This window comes from Botrytis deweyae, assembly GCF_014898535.1.
Source record: "Botrytis deweyae strain B1 chromosome Unknown BDEW_028, whole genome shotgun sequence".
Taxonomy (NCBI): Eukaryota; Fungi; Ascomycota; class Leotiomycetes; order Helotiales; family Sclerotiniaceae; genus Botrytis; species Botrytis deweyae.
In genome coordinates, this window is record NW_024066235.1 from 412,902 (window position 1) to 427,075 (window position 14,174).

The 14,174-nt window shown below is 42.2% G+C and overlaps 7 protein-coding genes across 7 annotated transcripts; 4 read left to right on the forward strand and 3 right to left on the reverse strand.

Moving 5' to 3' along the window:
• Positions 1 to 102: 102 nt before the first annotated feature.
• On the reverse strand, positions 103 to 1,002 carry EAE98_009512 (uncharacterized protein; the record flags this gene model as incomplete). The annotated part of the gene is made up of 1 exon (XM_038957133.1): positions 103 to 1,002. One exon carries the CDS (start codon positions 1,000 to 1,002, stop codon positions 103 to 105), a length of 900 nt encoding a protein of 299 aa, XP_038806606.1.
• A 331-nt stretch (positions 1,003 to 1,333) lies between these two features.
• Positions 1,334 to 2,413, forward strand: EAE98_009513 (uncharacterized protein; the record flags this gene model as incomplete). Its single annotated transcript, XM_038957134.1, has 1 exon — positions 1,334 to 2,413. One exon carries the CDS (start codon positions 1,334 to 1,336, stop codon positions 2,411 to 2,413), a length of 1,080 nt encoding a protein of 359 aa, XP_038806607.1.
• On the reverse strand, positions 2,407 to 3,325 carry EAE98_009514 (uncharacterized protein). Its single transcript, XM_038957135.1, has 2 exons — positions 3,073 to 3,325; positions 2,407 to 2,970 (listed from the first exon to the last, which is right to left on the reverse strand). Exons 1-2 carry the CDS (start codon positions 3,175 to 3,177, stop codon positions 2,782 to 2,784), a joined length of 294 nt encoding a protein of 97 aa, XP_038806608.1. The 5' UTR covers positions 3,178 to 3,325; the 3' UTR covers positions 2,407 to 2,781.
• A 613-nt stretch (positions 3,326 to 3,938) lies between these two features.
• Positions 3,939 to 5,184, forward strand: EAE98_009515 (uncharacterized protein; the record flags this gene model as incomplete). The annotated part of the gene is made up of 5 exons (XM_038957136.1): positions 3,939 to 4,046; positions 4,105 to 4,128; positions 4,195 to 4,265; positions 4,328 to 4,409; positions 4,468 to 5,184. The coding sequence occupies 5 exons, from the start codon at positions 3,939 to 3,941 to the stop codon at positions 5,182 to 5,184; spliced, it is 1,002 nt and encodes a 333-aa protein (XP_038806609.1).
• A 1,977-nt stretch (positions 5,185 to 7,161) lies between these two features.
• On the reverse strand, positions 7,162 to 8,757 carry EAE98_009516 (uncharacterized protein; the record flags this gene model as incomplete). The annotated part of the gene is made up of 3 exons (XM_038957137.1): positions 7,162 to 8,439; positions 8,501 to 8,631; positions 8,694 to 8,757. 3 exons carry the CDS (start codon positions 8,755 to 8,757, stop codon positions 7,162 to 7,164), a joined length of 1,473 nt encoding a protein of 490 aa, XP_038806610.1.
• Positions 8,758 to 11,206: 2,449 nt separating this feature from the next.
• Positions 11,207 to 12,467, forward strand: EAE98_009517 (uncharacterized protein; the record flags this gene model as incomplete). The annotated part of the gene is made up of 3 exons (XM_038957138.1): positions 11,207 to 11,541; positions 11,591 to 12,247; positions 12,305 to 12,467. 3 exons carry the CDS (start codon positions 11,207 to 11,209, stop codon positions 12,465 to 12,467), a joined length of 1,155 nt encoding a protein of 384 aa, XP_038806611.1.
• A 567-nt stretch (positions 12,468 to 13,034) lies between these two features.
• On the forward strand, positions 13,035 to 14,066 carry EAE98_009518 (uncharacterized protein; the record flags this gene model as incomplete). Its single annotated transcript, XM_038957139.1, has 1 exon — positions 13,035 to 14,066. The coding sequence occupies one exon, from the start codon at positions 13,035 to 13,037 to the stop codon at positions 14,064 to 14,066; it is 1,032 nt and encodes a 343-aa protein (XP_038806612.1).
• Positions 14,067 to 14,174: the final 108 nt, after the last annotated feature.

Sequence of the window (14,174 nt, forward strand, 5' to 3'; positions counted from 1 at the left end):
CATGCAATGCAATTTGGTATTCCGATTACCCCTCATGTTCTTCCCAAACTCCATGCTATCTATGCTTTGATAATCGCGAGTCCCATTAATATTTACTTCCGTTCATTGACCACTCATTCTGCTCTCCGACCACAGCCCATCGATTATTTGAAAGACTGCGGTAACAGCTTGCATTACCGCTTCGTCAACATCTTGTCCTCCCAACTTCTGTTGAATCTTGTCGGGATGCCACCGGACTCTTTCTACCTTCAAGGTCTTCGTAAGCTGTAATTCGGTAGGTTCTCCAGAGGTTGGTGCGCATAAGAAAAATCTTCTGACGTCCTCCTTCTTGACATCTTTTTTACTTCCACTTTCGACTGGCCAAGGTATGGATGCAACTGCAACTTTCGAAGAGTTCTTCCCAAGATCTTCCCATTTCTTAATGTAGTTATTCCATTTTTCGGTCCAAACTTTCTTGGACCTTCTCTCCTGACCTCTCTTCAAACTCTCCTCAACCTTTCTTTGCAATCGTTCAGCATCTCTCTCTTCTTTCCTACCTTCTTGAGCCAACCGTTCTCGCTCTTTTTTGGCTGCTTCGCGCCGAGCCTTTTCCTCTATTAAATGTTGATGGGTCTTCTCATACATTTTACCTCTGACATATGCCGTATATTCTTCGTCAGTCATTTGTTCTAGCTCGCCTGTAGGACCTTGCTTGACGTCGGGATATGTATGAATTGGTTGCCCATAAACTCCCTCCCAATACTGTGCAGCTTCATCGTCAGCCATCGCATCAAATAGACTTTCCCTGAATGCAACATCTGGGTCGAGATACTGCTTGGAAGAGGTATTGGGGAGGTGCGTGTCATCGTAGAGGGATGGATCATCATTCGTGGCAGATTGCCTGCTTCGTTTTGAGCGATGATGATGGCGGTGGCGCCTTTCTTCGCTATGGCTCCCTGATGGTGGTTCATCCTCCCTATGCTTCCTCTTGAATCGAAATTTAGTTGGATGAGAGTTGGTCATATCTTCATTGGAGTTTAGTTGAATTTCTACGTTGAGACAGTAAAATGATAAGTTTTGGAGGTATGGTTGTGATATGAACAACTAAAATGAGCGTACTTGGATTTGTGGTTGTATACAACATCGCATCGAGGCATCCTACGGTTTTGTCATCTCATCTTACTGAATGCCGCTAAAGTTCTTATCGATTGCTAGAGTGGGTCATTAGCGTGATTGCCGCCTTACGGCATTTTACAGCTACCTATGGAAAGCGCGACCCATACCGTACATTGTAATCCTAACATAACAAAATACCACTTCCTCAACATTCTACTATTCCATCATAAAACACACAATGGGGTTAAATAATGGTTTCAACGTATTTGGTGGTGATGACTCAGATGAGGATACAAATGTCAATATTCCATTGTCAAAACCCTCGAAATTTTCGAAATCCTCGACCTCGAAACCCTCGAAACCCTCAAAAAAGCCGCCTATAAGTATGTTTGGCGACCTCTCGAGTTCGCTCACGTCGAAGAAACATGCCGAGACTGCAGAAGAACTTGATGCGAACATATACGATTACGATGCAGTCTATGATTCTTTAAAGCCAAAGAAGAAGGTAGTCAATGAGGAGGAGGAACGGAAGCCGAAGTATATGAGCAATCTTATTGCAGCTGCTGCAGTACGGAAGCGCGATTCTACAATTGCCGAGGAGAAGAAACTCGCAAGAGAAAGAGAAGCCGAAGGCGATGAATTTGCAGATAAGGAGAAATTTGTCACATCAGCATATAAGAAACAACAAGAAGAGAATCGCCGCATAGAAGAAGAAGAACGGTTGAGAGAGGAGGAAGAGCAAAGAAAGAATAAAGGCACGGGAATGACTAGTTTCTACAAAAATATGCTTGAGAAGGGTGAACAGAAACATGCTGAAATAGTAAAGGCTGCCGAGGAAAGGATTAAACAAGGCCCACGAGAAGATGTGACGGAGGATGAAAAAGTGAAGACTGATGCAGATATAGCACGGGAAATCAACGAGAAAAAGGGAGGCACTATTGCCATCAACGACGAAGGTCAAGTTGTTGACAAGAGAGAATTACTCAAGGGTGGATTAAACATAATACCTAAAGCGAAACCAACACCTAATCCAAATTCATCAAGAAGTGGAAGCTCAATGCCTGATCACAAGAAAGGCAATACATTTGTGGGAAGTGGAGGTGGAAAACAAGCTATGCGTGAACGACAATCACGAATGATGGAAGCACAATTAGAACAAGCTACCAAACGAGCTTTGGAGGAAGAGGAAGAAGAGAAGCAGAAAGTAGAGAGAGCTTCTAAGAGTCGAAAGACCGAAGGCGATATTATGAGTGCCAAGGAAAGATATCTTGCAAGAAAGAGGGAGGCGGAAGAAGCAAAGAAGAAAGCATCTCAATAGAAACATAATATATAATACCCGAATCGAAACCAGAGCAAATTACATCTTATCGCCATAGATATCTCCATTTCATTTATAGTGGTGTTGTTTCCAATTCCTTGCATTTTATGCCCTCCATTTCCAGAGACGTGGTGACCCATTCATAGTGTACAAGAGTATAATACACTCCATCATAATAGCCTTCCATACCAAATCACGGCTCATTGTTCTGATATCTCGCTCTAGCATGCTCTAGCACCTCATCACTTCATCATCACATAACCCCTCCTACTCAATAATATCACTCCTTCCCGTGATATCTTTTTTCTTCTCTACCCTCCCTCGGTCTTCCTCTACCCCTCTTCTAAAATCCCAGCCCAAATCAAAATCTAAAACATACCCCCCGTCGCCCCTCCGCTAGTCGACTCTCGTTGCAATCTCGCAATATATTGCTTGCTCACTGTGTTCCACGCTTGCATGTATTTTTCCATGCATTGGGTGAAGCAGGTAGTTTCGCCGCTGCTGAGAGAGGTACCGGGTTTGGGGACGCATTTCTCGAAGCAGTGTTCGTTTACTTTCTAGGTGGATGGTTAATATGTGAATTATAAGAGACTAGGGGAAGGGACGTGGAGAAGGGGTAGAAGGAAAACTAGAGGAACGAGGATAGAGAAATTATTCACCTCGATCAATTGTCTAGCATTGGTCATAGCAGCTTCCTGACGAACTTGATTCATAACAGCAGCTTTGGGGTCCGAGGAGGCGAATGCATTGTTAAGAGAATCCATGGTTGCGTGATGTATAGAATTTATATGTGTGATGTATAGAATTCTATGTGGAAAGTGACGCTTTGAGGAGATTGAATGTCAAATTGTATATGAAGAAGAGGTGTGAATTTTCGTTGTTGAATTTTAAACTTAATATCTACGAATAACGAACCTCAATTTTTTATAATCGATCTCAAAGAATGACGATGGACCATCAAATTCACAACTCGGCCTTAGGCAAGTACCGACTGGTAGCTATCATCCCTGGTTGAGAGGTTACAGTTGAGAGGTTACAGGGTATACAGCGTCAACATCCACCACCAGTCCGTACTGTAGAAGTAATTTCCAGGGCTACCAGCACCCCCAACACCCGTCACGAACGCTATAGCAGTCTCTCCAATCACTACTGACAGGCTCAAGACAGGCTCAAGACAGGCCCCAGGCATTCTCGCAATTCAAAATAACAGGGATCTCAGCTTAACCTTGAAATCCCCGACGCCAAATTGTTCACAGACACAGACACAGATAGGAAACCTTAAGGCCAGCTAACAATTTAATCTGACGACTTCGGGATTCGATTCACGATACTTCGCAGTCCCTGAAACTATTTCCTTTCTCAACATCCTATTCTGGTTTTCCTGGCTGAAGGATCCTTCTTTTTCTCCATCTACTTTACGTTACTCTTTTTCTTTGCTTCGCCCGGTTGAAGAATTGATTGAAATCTGGGGAAAGTATAGGCCTTGAAGAATACTTGTGGATAGGGACAGATTGTACAGGACGCAATGTGGTTCCCCAAATCATTGTCGGCGCTATGGCTGGCTTCTTGTGTTATAGCCGCTGGAGATACGCAGACTACGAAGCTGAGTGAGGACGGAATTAGGAGCATACCGGTTGGTCTACTCGATTGAATTACCAGTGAAGGAAGAGTTGACTGACTTGTTGGAATAGCTCCGAACACATTCGCTGAATCAGGTCAGTAGTTGAACAAGAAGCGCACAACATAGTTTTGGGAACTTTGCTGATTTGGAATTGGATTAGCCATATTTGGATTCGGATATGCAAAGTAGATGGTTCGATTTCGGCGGAAATACTATTGTGAGAGCAGACAAGTATGCATGCGCCCTGAGTCCAGAACTTGTTGGGGATAGATGGGCTGATGTGGAGGGTATAGGTACATACGATTGACATATGATCATCCATCTTCTTCAGGATGGCTCTTCTCAAGAGTCCCACTAACAGCCACAAACTGGGAGGTATGAATAAATTCGCCCACACTCTCCTCGATGCAATCTAACCACAACTTATCTGCAGATCGAAGTCGAATTCAAGGTCCATGGTCAAGGCAACCTCCACGGTGATGGTTTCGCCATGTGGCTCACCAAGCAACGCGGCATCCAAGGCGACGTCTTCGGCTCCGTTGACAAATTCGAAGGTCTCGGTATCTTCTTCGACACCTACAAGAACAATCGTCCCGGAACCGTCTTCCCCTACGTAATGGCCATGGTCGGCGATGGCAACACTGCCTATGACAAGAGCAACGATGGCAAAGATCAAGAATACATGGGCTGTTCTGCACGGGGTCTCCGCAATGCGAATGTCCCAACTAAAGCCAAACTCACCTATTTCCAAGACAAATCTCTCAAACTCGAACTCCAATACAAGAAGGAGGATCAATGGGAACTCTGCTTTGAAACTTTCGAACCACCTACTATTCCATCCGTAGCCTATCTTGGATTTTCTGCCGAAACGGGTGAATTGAGCGACAATCATGATATCATCAGCGTCAACACGAATAATCTGTACGATACCAACACTCACAAGAATAAGTACAAGGATTCGCAGCCCAAGCCTGAAAATGGAAACAGTAGATCTCAAAAGGGACAGGGTATTTTGAACAGAAATAAGAAGCCTGCCGGAAGCTGGAGTTGGTTCTTTGTTAAGTGTATCATTGGATTAGTTGTTCTAGGTGGCGGTTATGTCGGATATACGGCTTGGAGAACTTCGCAAAGGAGAAGCCATCGATTTTAGATGATGGGGAATGAAGGTCATGGTACTTGAGTATTCAAATCTGATCGAATTTGAATTACAAAGTCGGGCAAGTGAGCGAAATGAACACAGGAACGCGAAAAATAGTGGATTAGGAACGAGAATTGAAACCCGAAATTCACATGCGGTTGAGATGAAGATCGATCTCTTTACTTACTTCTATTGGTGGATTGATACCGAAAGGAAAAGTCGAGAATAACCAGGGGTTTCAAATAGTTTATGTAGTATACCAAGGAAAGCAAGACAGAAAACCAATATTCAGTATGGGAAATGCAATGAAAAGATTCTGATGATTGGGGTCTCCAGAAATATGTGATCTGTGATGTATGATCCGTAAAATGAAACATTTGATGTAGCCTGGTGAGTGTACCGTATCTATACAACTGGAGATGGGCGGGCTACTTAGGGGGCTGATTGTAAGCGAGATTTTCAGGGGAATACTAGTTTGGATACTAGTCCAACGATGTATGAGTGGAAAGATGCTTGATGCTTGATGCTTGATGCTAGGTAGGTAGGTGAGTAGGTGGGTAGGTAACTCGATCATAGAATTCGAAATCCTGATTGAAGAAAACGAAAATGCTAAAATGTAATTGTAATACCTCTCCAGCTATGATCGATTCTCTACATCACACTAGTATAGGTAGTATAGGTAGGTAGTATCCAACACTCCATCCAGACTACATTGTAATTCGACCATACAAGATTTTGAAAATCCAAAGGCGAGGAATGAATGAATAAATGAATGAGAAACCGGGGGGGGGAGTAAAATAGGTTTATATATTCTACGAATCGAATTCGATATCTCACTCATGTGGTCCATCCCATCCGTATGTTCGTTCTAGTTGAGTTTGGGGGTTGAGTTATGTTATCTTTCTTTTTCTTGCTTTGTGGGATTGTGGGATGTGGTTTGGAGTGGAGGATGGGAGGATGGGAGGATGGGAGGATGGGAGGATGGGATATTCTGATGTTGTTGATTAATTAGTTCGTCTATTTCTATTTCTATTGCTACTGTAATATATATATATATATCATAATAACTCATTACAGATATCTACCTAGTACCTACTCGATGATATAGATGAATAGATATATATATATATAATAAATCAGCCCTTTAGCCCTTCATCTTCCACCTCTATATCTATATCTACATCTACATCTACATCTACTCAAAAGCATTATATTACATCCCGTGTACAAATTCCTGATTTTCTTTTTTTATTTCTTTTTTTCATCATCCAGTACTGCTTTTCTTATTAGACATACTAAATACTAAATACCACATACCACATACCACATACTACCAACGATCCTGATAAATAAAAAAAGAAGAAGAAAAAGTAACAATAGCTTTAGTAAATTAATAAAGAGGGACTACTTCGCGAGCTATACCTATTCTATCTATGAACCTATGGATATACATATCTGATTGAGCGCATCTCCTCGAATGTATCTCAGAGAACGAAACTTAACATGACCAGATATCTACTGACTCGCCTATGAATCTAAGCAAGGATAGTCGTCTTCAGAAGGGGCGACATTCTGATTATGAGACTCCTTCCTTTTCAAAAACATGAGAGTCTGTGTATTCACCACCCATGTAAAACTCATGTAGACATTCATCACACCACTTGTATCACATAGAGAAGGATAAATATGTACGTAGCTACAGAACCATTGAGTGTATTCATAGTAACCAAGCCTGAGTCTAAGCATAACTAATATTTCTAACTATTCGCTCACCAATTTCGAACCCGAGAGTTTGGAAATAAAAATACATCGAATCTCGCAACTAAGGATCCAATATCCATCGAAGCCCCCCAAAGACACACAATAAACTCCCCAAATACCCTCCAAAATAAGACCCAATCCCATGGTATGCTAATATCCTATAAAAACGCCTATCATCTATTCATAATGCGTACCCATCTCGATTTCCATTCCCATCCCCACACTTCCTTATTGAGAGGTAAGAGCGTTACTCATACCCATTAACGCCATGCCCACAAATGCAAAAGAAATGCACAAGCTTCTATTATGATTCAAACCCAGGCACTCGGCGAAAAGATGCAATGCGACACTAGCCATAATACCTCCCGTGATACCAAACATACATCCATAAGCCACAATATTAGGCGCATGACCCTCCCGTCCGGCAATTGAAAACCATGCGGCTGCAATTCCGGCACCGGCTGGCTGTGACACACCTCCAAGGAAGGAACTCCAGAAGATAGCTCGTGGTCGGCTACCAAGTGCTAGGTATAATGGTAAAGCCATTGCAAACCCTTCAGTGATGTTATGAACAAGTAAAGCCAAAAAGACAGAAACTCCAAGTTCGGGGTTTGCGTGGTTTGTAGCAAATGTAATAAAACCTTCTGGTAATTTATGTAACCCAATAGCTATACTTGTTTGAAGGCCAATATCCATGAACGCATTTTCGGGAACATGGTGATGATGTTGTTGAGCTTCAATGTCAGAGTCATGACAATTGGGAATTTCTGTTTCGGAAGTAGCCCTGAGTAATTGTGCTGAATTATCTGGAGCCACTTCTTCATCTTCTTCTGGTAATGTGAAAGAATGAGAGCGGGTTGACAAGGTGCCTGTGGGAGTTCGCGCCGGATAAGGAATTTTTGTACTCATGGGGGTTTTTAAGCATTCTCGTCCACAAAGGTCAGAATATCCAAAACATGGTCCACTCTCATCACAATTTGCCTTCCTATCCTTTACAAAAGACATCACCCTGTCATGAACTACCATGAGCGATGGTCGCCTGGTAAGATTATGGGATTGGCGGCGATTGCTTGACTGAGAATCTTTATTTGGTGGTGCAAGAGCTTCAATTGAAGGCTTTCCATTCTCTCCGACATGTGAAGCGAGAAGTGGTGTAGTTTCCGTCATCGCACCGTTTCCTTGATTGACTGCTACATGAGAACTCGATTTCGATAGTGGAAGATGATTATCATGGTGGCCATCAAAGCCATCAAAGGTTTGGTGATTGTGGCTGTGGTTGTGGTTGTGGTCGTGGTCGTGATGCGCTGCATCTTGATTGTGAGAATGATCGCAATGTGAGACATGCGAGGGGATAAATTGATGCATGAGTCTCGAAACAATTTGTATGCCAATGAATCCTGCAGCGAAACAAGCCAAAAGAGTCCATGCAGCAGCCTGAGCCGTATAACCACCCTCCATCAGATATTTTTTCGATGATGGGAGCATACTATATAGCGAAGAGAATATCTAACAAAAGAGATATATGGTTAGTAAACAAGTAGACGAATGGATGAAAGATAGAACCTACCATTACACCAAAACTCAAACTTAAAGATGCAGCTAGGAAAGCATTGTTATCTTGTATCCTGAAATTCTTCTTGCTGGGGATATATCTAATCAATAGATCTATGCATATTATGCAACTACCAATGACACATGCTAAAAACTGTTGTCAGAGTTGATCAAATATCGGTCCATGGACCACGGAGTATTATACTGACCTATTCCACTGATAATAGCCATGATCCACCCTCTCATATCATTACTCAACGAGTCTGCCTCCATACTGACGGTTTGTGATGCCACTTTTATAATGATATATTCCTACTTCCTCAAACACTCTCTCCGTCTGCGGGGTTGATATACAAGTAGTAACTCAAAAATGTATCCAATACAAGGTGGCACAAGGTCGAACTAGGTCAAACCTGACTGTATGGGCTGTCGCAGTTTATTCCCGATGTTGTTGCAGAAGGTAGTATTGAAGGTGGTATTGTTGCATGTGTTGTCGCAGTGGGATTAATGTAGATCGAGGTGATGTAGCTATGAGTGTCCAAATGATCCAAAGTGCAGTTCAAAAGTAGACAAGAAAAAGTCTCGGAAGGAGCAAGAGTATATTAGGATTTTAGGTGAATGTGAGACTGGCGAAGCAAACAATCTTTGAAGGAGGTAACAAAGTAATCGTGTAAGAGAGTGAAAGGGCGAAAGAGTTAGAGGAAGAAGACGAACAGAATATTCACAGATTTTCGCGGCTATAGGAAATGAATTGTCTTATGTCATAGGTTACTGTGAAATAATGAAGAAGAAGAAGATGATGATAATGATAATGATAATCGAATAATAATAACAATAACAATGACAATGACAAGAATGATGAGAATGAATACACGATGAATATTATTAAGCTACTCTACCTTGTCGTATCAGTAGGAAGAATAATAAAATTACCTAGGAAGACCTTGATGGCTTGGTGCAAGAAGACAACAAGAAAGTCAGAGAGACCCGAATTCAATCTTCTCCAAAAGGTTAAATCATAAATAAATCATGTACCGGTAAATCATAGATGCATCCATCTATCCTTTCTGATTGGTCAATAGATGTAAATTCACATTAAATCCCGAGTTTTTAATTCGTCATTGAGAAAAAAGAAAATATAGACAAGGCGGAGTCTTATGAACCTTAACTCGATCCTTTTAACCATCAAGGTTCTCATATTGATCCCGCCACACCGCTGTCCTTGACAATTGGTTCCACGTGCAGCTCTCGAGATTATTCATCTCCTTGACATCGATGTTGATTGGCCATGATGTTGATTGGCCATGATGTCTATCGAGTAATTGCTTTTTCTTTGTTTTGTTGTTCGAGTCAAGATTTGTTTGTTTATACGATGTGGTTCAGATAAGAAAACACCTACGAGATCAAGAACGAGCCGCAGTAGCGTAGATGCATATACAGGTGGAAAATATCACTTACGTTATCTTGATTGCGTGTCTACGATATGTACTCCTCCATTCCATTCTATTCCGCCCGGATGTCTAAAATCATTTGGAAGAATAGTACTTCAGTATCTAATTCTAATTTGAAGAGTGCGACAGCTATTCTACTCGAGCTCACATAATCGAAATGCATTACCCAGCATCCTTCGAGATCAGTTGTCGATTCTCGGAGTTAGGTGTAGATGTCTTGAACGCATTAGACGACTATTCTAGAAAGATTTTTGTATAAGAATCGGATTATTGAGAAGTGTACCAATTCTATAAGGGTTTAATGTTCTGGCGAGACTCGAGTCTTTGAATGTATCCCTATATAATCTCAATATGAGACTTGTATAGATCCCAGATCCCAGCCTGAACTAGACACCAGGGGTTCTTAGGCGAGGTCCTCAGGGGGGAAGGTGGGCCTTCAGTATCCAATTATTAGTTTTCTCATCCCAAGACTACCATCTGAATGATTGATCGAATTACTCATTTACGTAGAGTTCTCGTCCTAAACTATCATCCAATACATGTGAATTGTGTCATCGAAATGACTCGACATAAACCGTATATTCCTGATGATGTGACTTTGATATTGTAGTATTTCAGTGACTCGAAATGAATCGTATAGTCATGGTGATGTGATTTTGATATCGTAGTGACTCGAAATTGTCTCCAAATGACAAATCTGAAGGCTTCAACCCGCCTCCAGAGGTGCTCAAATAGACCCGGTTCCCCCCATTTGGACTTGCTTCCTTCTTCAACAAACATCATCAAAATCCACAACTAATACAATAACTACTTTTCGTATCATTCGGCTTCAAATCACACAAACTACCCTCAACAATCAACCTACCTTAAACAACGAACCTATCCTAAACAACCAACCTACCCTCAACAACCAACCTACCCTCAACAACCAACCTACCCTCAATAACCAACCCACCTTAAACAATCTACCTACCTTAAACTACCTCAAACAATCTACCTGTCTTAAACAATGAACCTACCCTCAACAACCAAACTACCCTCAACAACCAACCCACCTTAAACAATCTACCTACCTTAAACTACCTCAAATAACCAACCCACCTGAAACAATCTACCTACCTTAAACAACCAAACTACCCTCAACAACGAACCTACCTCAAACAACCAACCATCTTTTCAAAATCAGACCTCAAACTCTGGTAGATACCCGTTGTCTCTTGACACTTCGTTGAACATTGACTTACTTCTACTTAACTTTAAAGCTTAGCAATATGTCCACTTCCAACGAAGAATCTACCCCTGCGCCAACTCCCACACATCCTGTGTCCAAACACCTTATCTTTTGGCAGGGCGAAAAGAACCCTCACCCAGATGTGCACGGCTTGTATAAAAAACGCCTAGATTGGAGAGCACTCAACTCCATGCGAAAGGAAGAGAGAGAAAAGTTGGTGATTCAACGTGCCAACTTTTTCTATCACTGTTTTCCACTACCCCATTCCATTTCTAGAGCCGCCCGGGTCCAGATTTTCGGAACACGGATGAAAGCTGCGAAGGCTGGAGATTTGGGTAAGGAAGGATCTGACCGACCAGAAAGAATGCTATTCGAGTATGTTTTTATCATTTTCAATTTTGTTTTTAACTAACGTCATTTTTAGTATTTTGAACGCAAAATACAAAAGAGAGAAAGATGACTGGGATTTGTTTAATCATCAATACGATGAGCCATTAAAACTTCAACCCGAACAAGTCGAAAAAGGCTTTCAAGAGACCATTGCGAAGTTTGAGGAAACTGAGCTCTGTAGACGATTCGAAAGCTTTTTCGAGGAACTTTGCAAAGATGTAAAGTTTGACAAGATTGTTGCCTTTGGAACTGGCCCAATCGGTGTACGCCACGCCGGAAGTTCATCAATTCGAGTAAGAAACCAGGTTCAGCATGCAAGCATGTTGACAATTCGACGAGTCTGGGAGCGCTACCACCCAGGAAAGAGACTTTCAATCTACCTCCAAGATCCTGCGTACAACGAACGTTGCGTAGAAGTTGCAGACAAATACAACATGCAAATCGTTGATGGTGATTTTGGTCATCAAATGGGCTGGCTCAAAATTGACAAATCGACCTTGGTTATGGGATTTTCTTGCGCCTTCCCTGATGCACAACTGGTGTCTGAAATTGCAAGGCCAGCAGCTCTTTACTTCACGGGGGCGGTAGTAGAGGATTTTACTAAACTCAAAAAAAGTGATCCGACCCGGTTTTTCTCTTTCACACTCGGACTCCCTGACGGAGGCGTTGTTGATATTCCAGGCTTGGGAGCGTAAGTCATAAGAATTCCGCTGTGTTTGGTTCAATAATCTAACGTGAATCGTCTTAGAACTCAGCCATTTTGGCCTTCATTTGAAACAGAGTATAGTGAGAAGTCACTTAATGTCAAGGGACTATCTGTTGGAAAAGAAAAGGATGAGACGCTGACATTCGAAGGATACGGGGGTCACAGTCATCTTGGAGCTAACCCTAAATTGTATATTCGAAAGTAGGGATTGGAAAAGTCCCAGAGACTATTGTACATTATCAATTTCTTAACACGTTGTTTTTAGCATAATATGCTTGGAGAGAGTAAAGAGAACTAGATAGACCAAAAAAATTGCATGGCTTTTCATAAACATTAGCTTATTCATACACTGCTTATTCGTGAGAGAAAAACTGACCGGAATTGACCACTAATGAAGCTCTTCAATGATTCAATTGTTCCATTTCAATTCAGAGAATTAAAAGTCTGAATAGTCTCATAACTGGAAAAGTATCCAAGGATTTATTTCATACTACTAACTATTGTAAGTTTAGTAATCAAACACTGCGTGATTTGATTGTTGTAGATCTAACCCTCGGAAAAACTCTGGGCTTCCGAGACAGTTTTCCGAGACACGTCAGGAAAGTTCAACTGACATCAACACGAAGAAACCTCGTTCTAAAAAAAAAGCTCACGCGGAAATATCGACATCGTGATCATAGACTCACACATTGATCACCCCCAAAATAAATCCCATAAATAATCTCCCTCTTCCATTCGGTACGAGCTCTCGTCAAGCTCGATTCTCTCTGTCATGTCCAAAACTACCTTAGCAATTATAGCAGGCGTTTCTGCAGCCACAGGCGCCGGTATCACCGCCGCCATGTATTCCACACGATCTGAAAAGAAAATCCAAGCAGCCGCAAGCTCAACAGCAGTCACAGCATCCTCTACTTCTTCCGCGCATTCGCCAGTACCTCTCCCAATCGGCCAATCCATAATCAAAGATGTCATAGCACCAGTCGACCCCGCAGGTCTTTTTCAATACGGATTTCCAGGACCCGTCGCAGATCTAGCGACGAGAAATGCGTTAATATCTTCATTCGATCGAAGACTTCGAAATCCTTCTTGGGTTGCAGAACATATAACTCCCGCCTCACTTGCAACTCAAAACGGCGATCGCAAACATTCCTATTTTGTCGAAGACCCCTCTGTCCCCGAAAAATTCCGCGGTAAATTGAAGGACTATGTTCGATCTGGTTACGATCGCGGACACCAAGTACCTGCCGCAGACGCAAAATGGAGTCAAGAAGCCATGAACGATACCTTTTTCCTCACAAACATGTGTCCGCAAGTAGGAGAAGGATTCAACCGCGATTACTGGGCGCATTTTGAGGATTTTTGTCGCAGACTTACGACTCGATACCCAAGTGTGAGAATCGTTACTGGACCTTTATATTTGCCGAAACGGGATCCAGCGGATGGGAAATGGAGGGTTACTTATGAGGTTATTGGAAATCCACCAAATATTGCTGTACCGACACATTTCTACAAGGTTATCTTTGCGGAAGATGGTACTACAGCAGGTCCAGTAGCAGTTGGTGCGTTTGTGTTACCTAATGCGAGGATACCTAATGAGAAGCCGTTGACGGATTTTGAGGTACCCGTTGAGATGGTGGAGAGGGCTAGTGGGTTGGAATTCATGACGAAGTTGCCGGCGCAGAGGAGGAAGAGATTGTGTGATGACATGATGTGTGCGTTAGTTATTAAAGATTACTCGGATAGACAGAAGGCATTTGCAAAGGATAGTGCACCAAGGAGGACGAGTCCAAGACACACTTCTTAGATTTGGCATGTAATGGGCGGGGATTTGCAGCATATATACAGCATCGGCGAGCATTTCTGGTGGGATTGCATAGCATGGCGTTTGCTTTTTCTAAAGATAGTTTTCTTT

What these genes read in the sequence shown, in the direction of transcription:
- EAE98_009514 (XM_038957135.1), bottom strand. Translation starts at nt 3,177, where the DNA reads ATGGATTCTCTTAACAATGCATTCGCCTCCTCGGACCCCAAAGCTGCT. An exon ending in ATGCTAGACAATTGATCGAG is followed by an intron (nt 2,971 to 3,072) that starts GTGAATAATTTC and finishes CCATCCACCTAG; the next exon opens with AAAGTAAACGAACACTGCTT.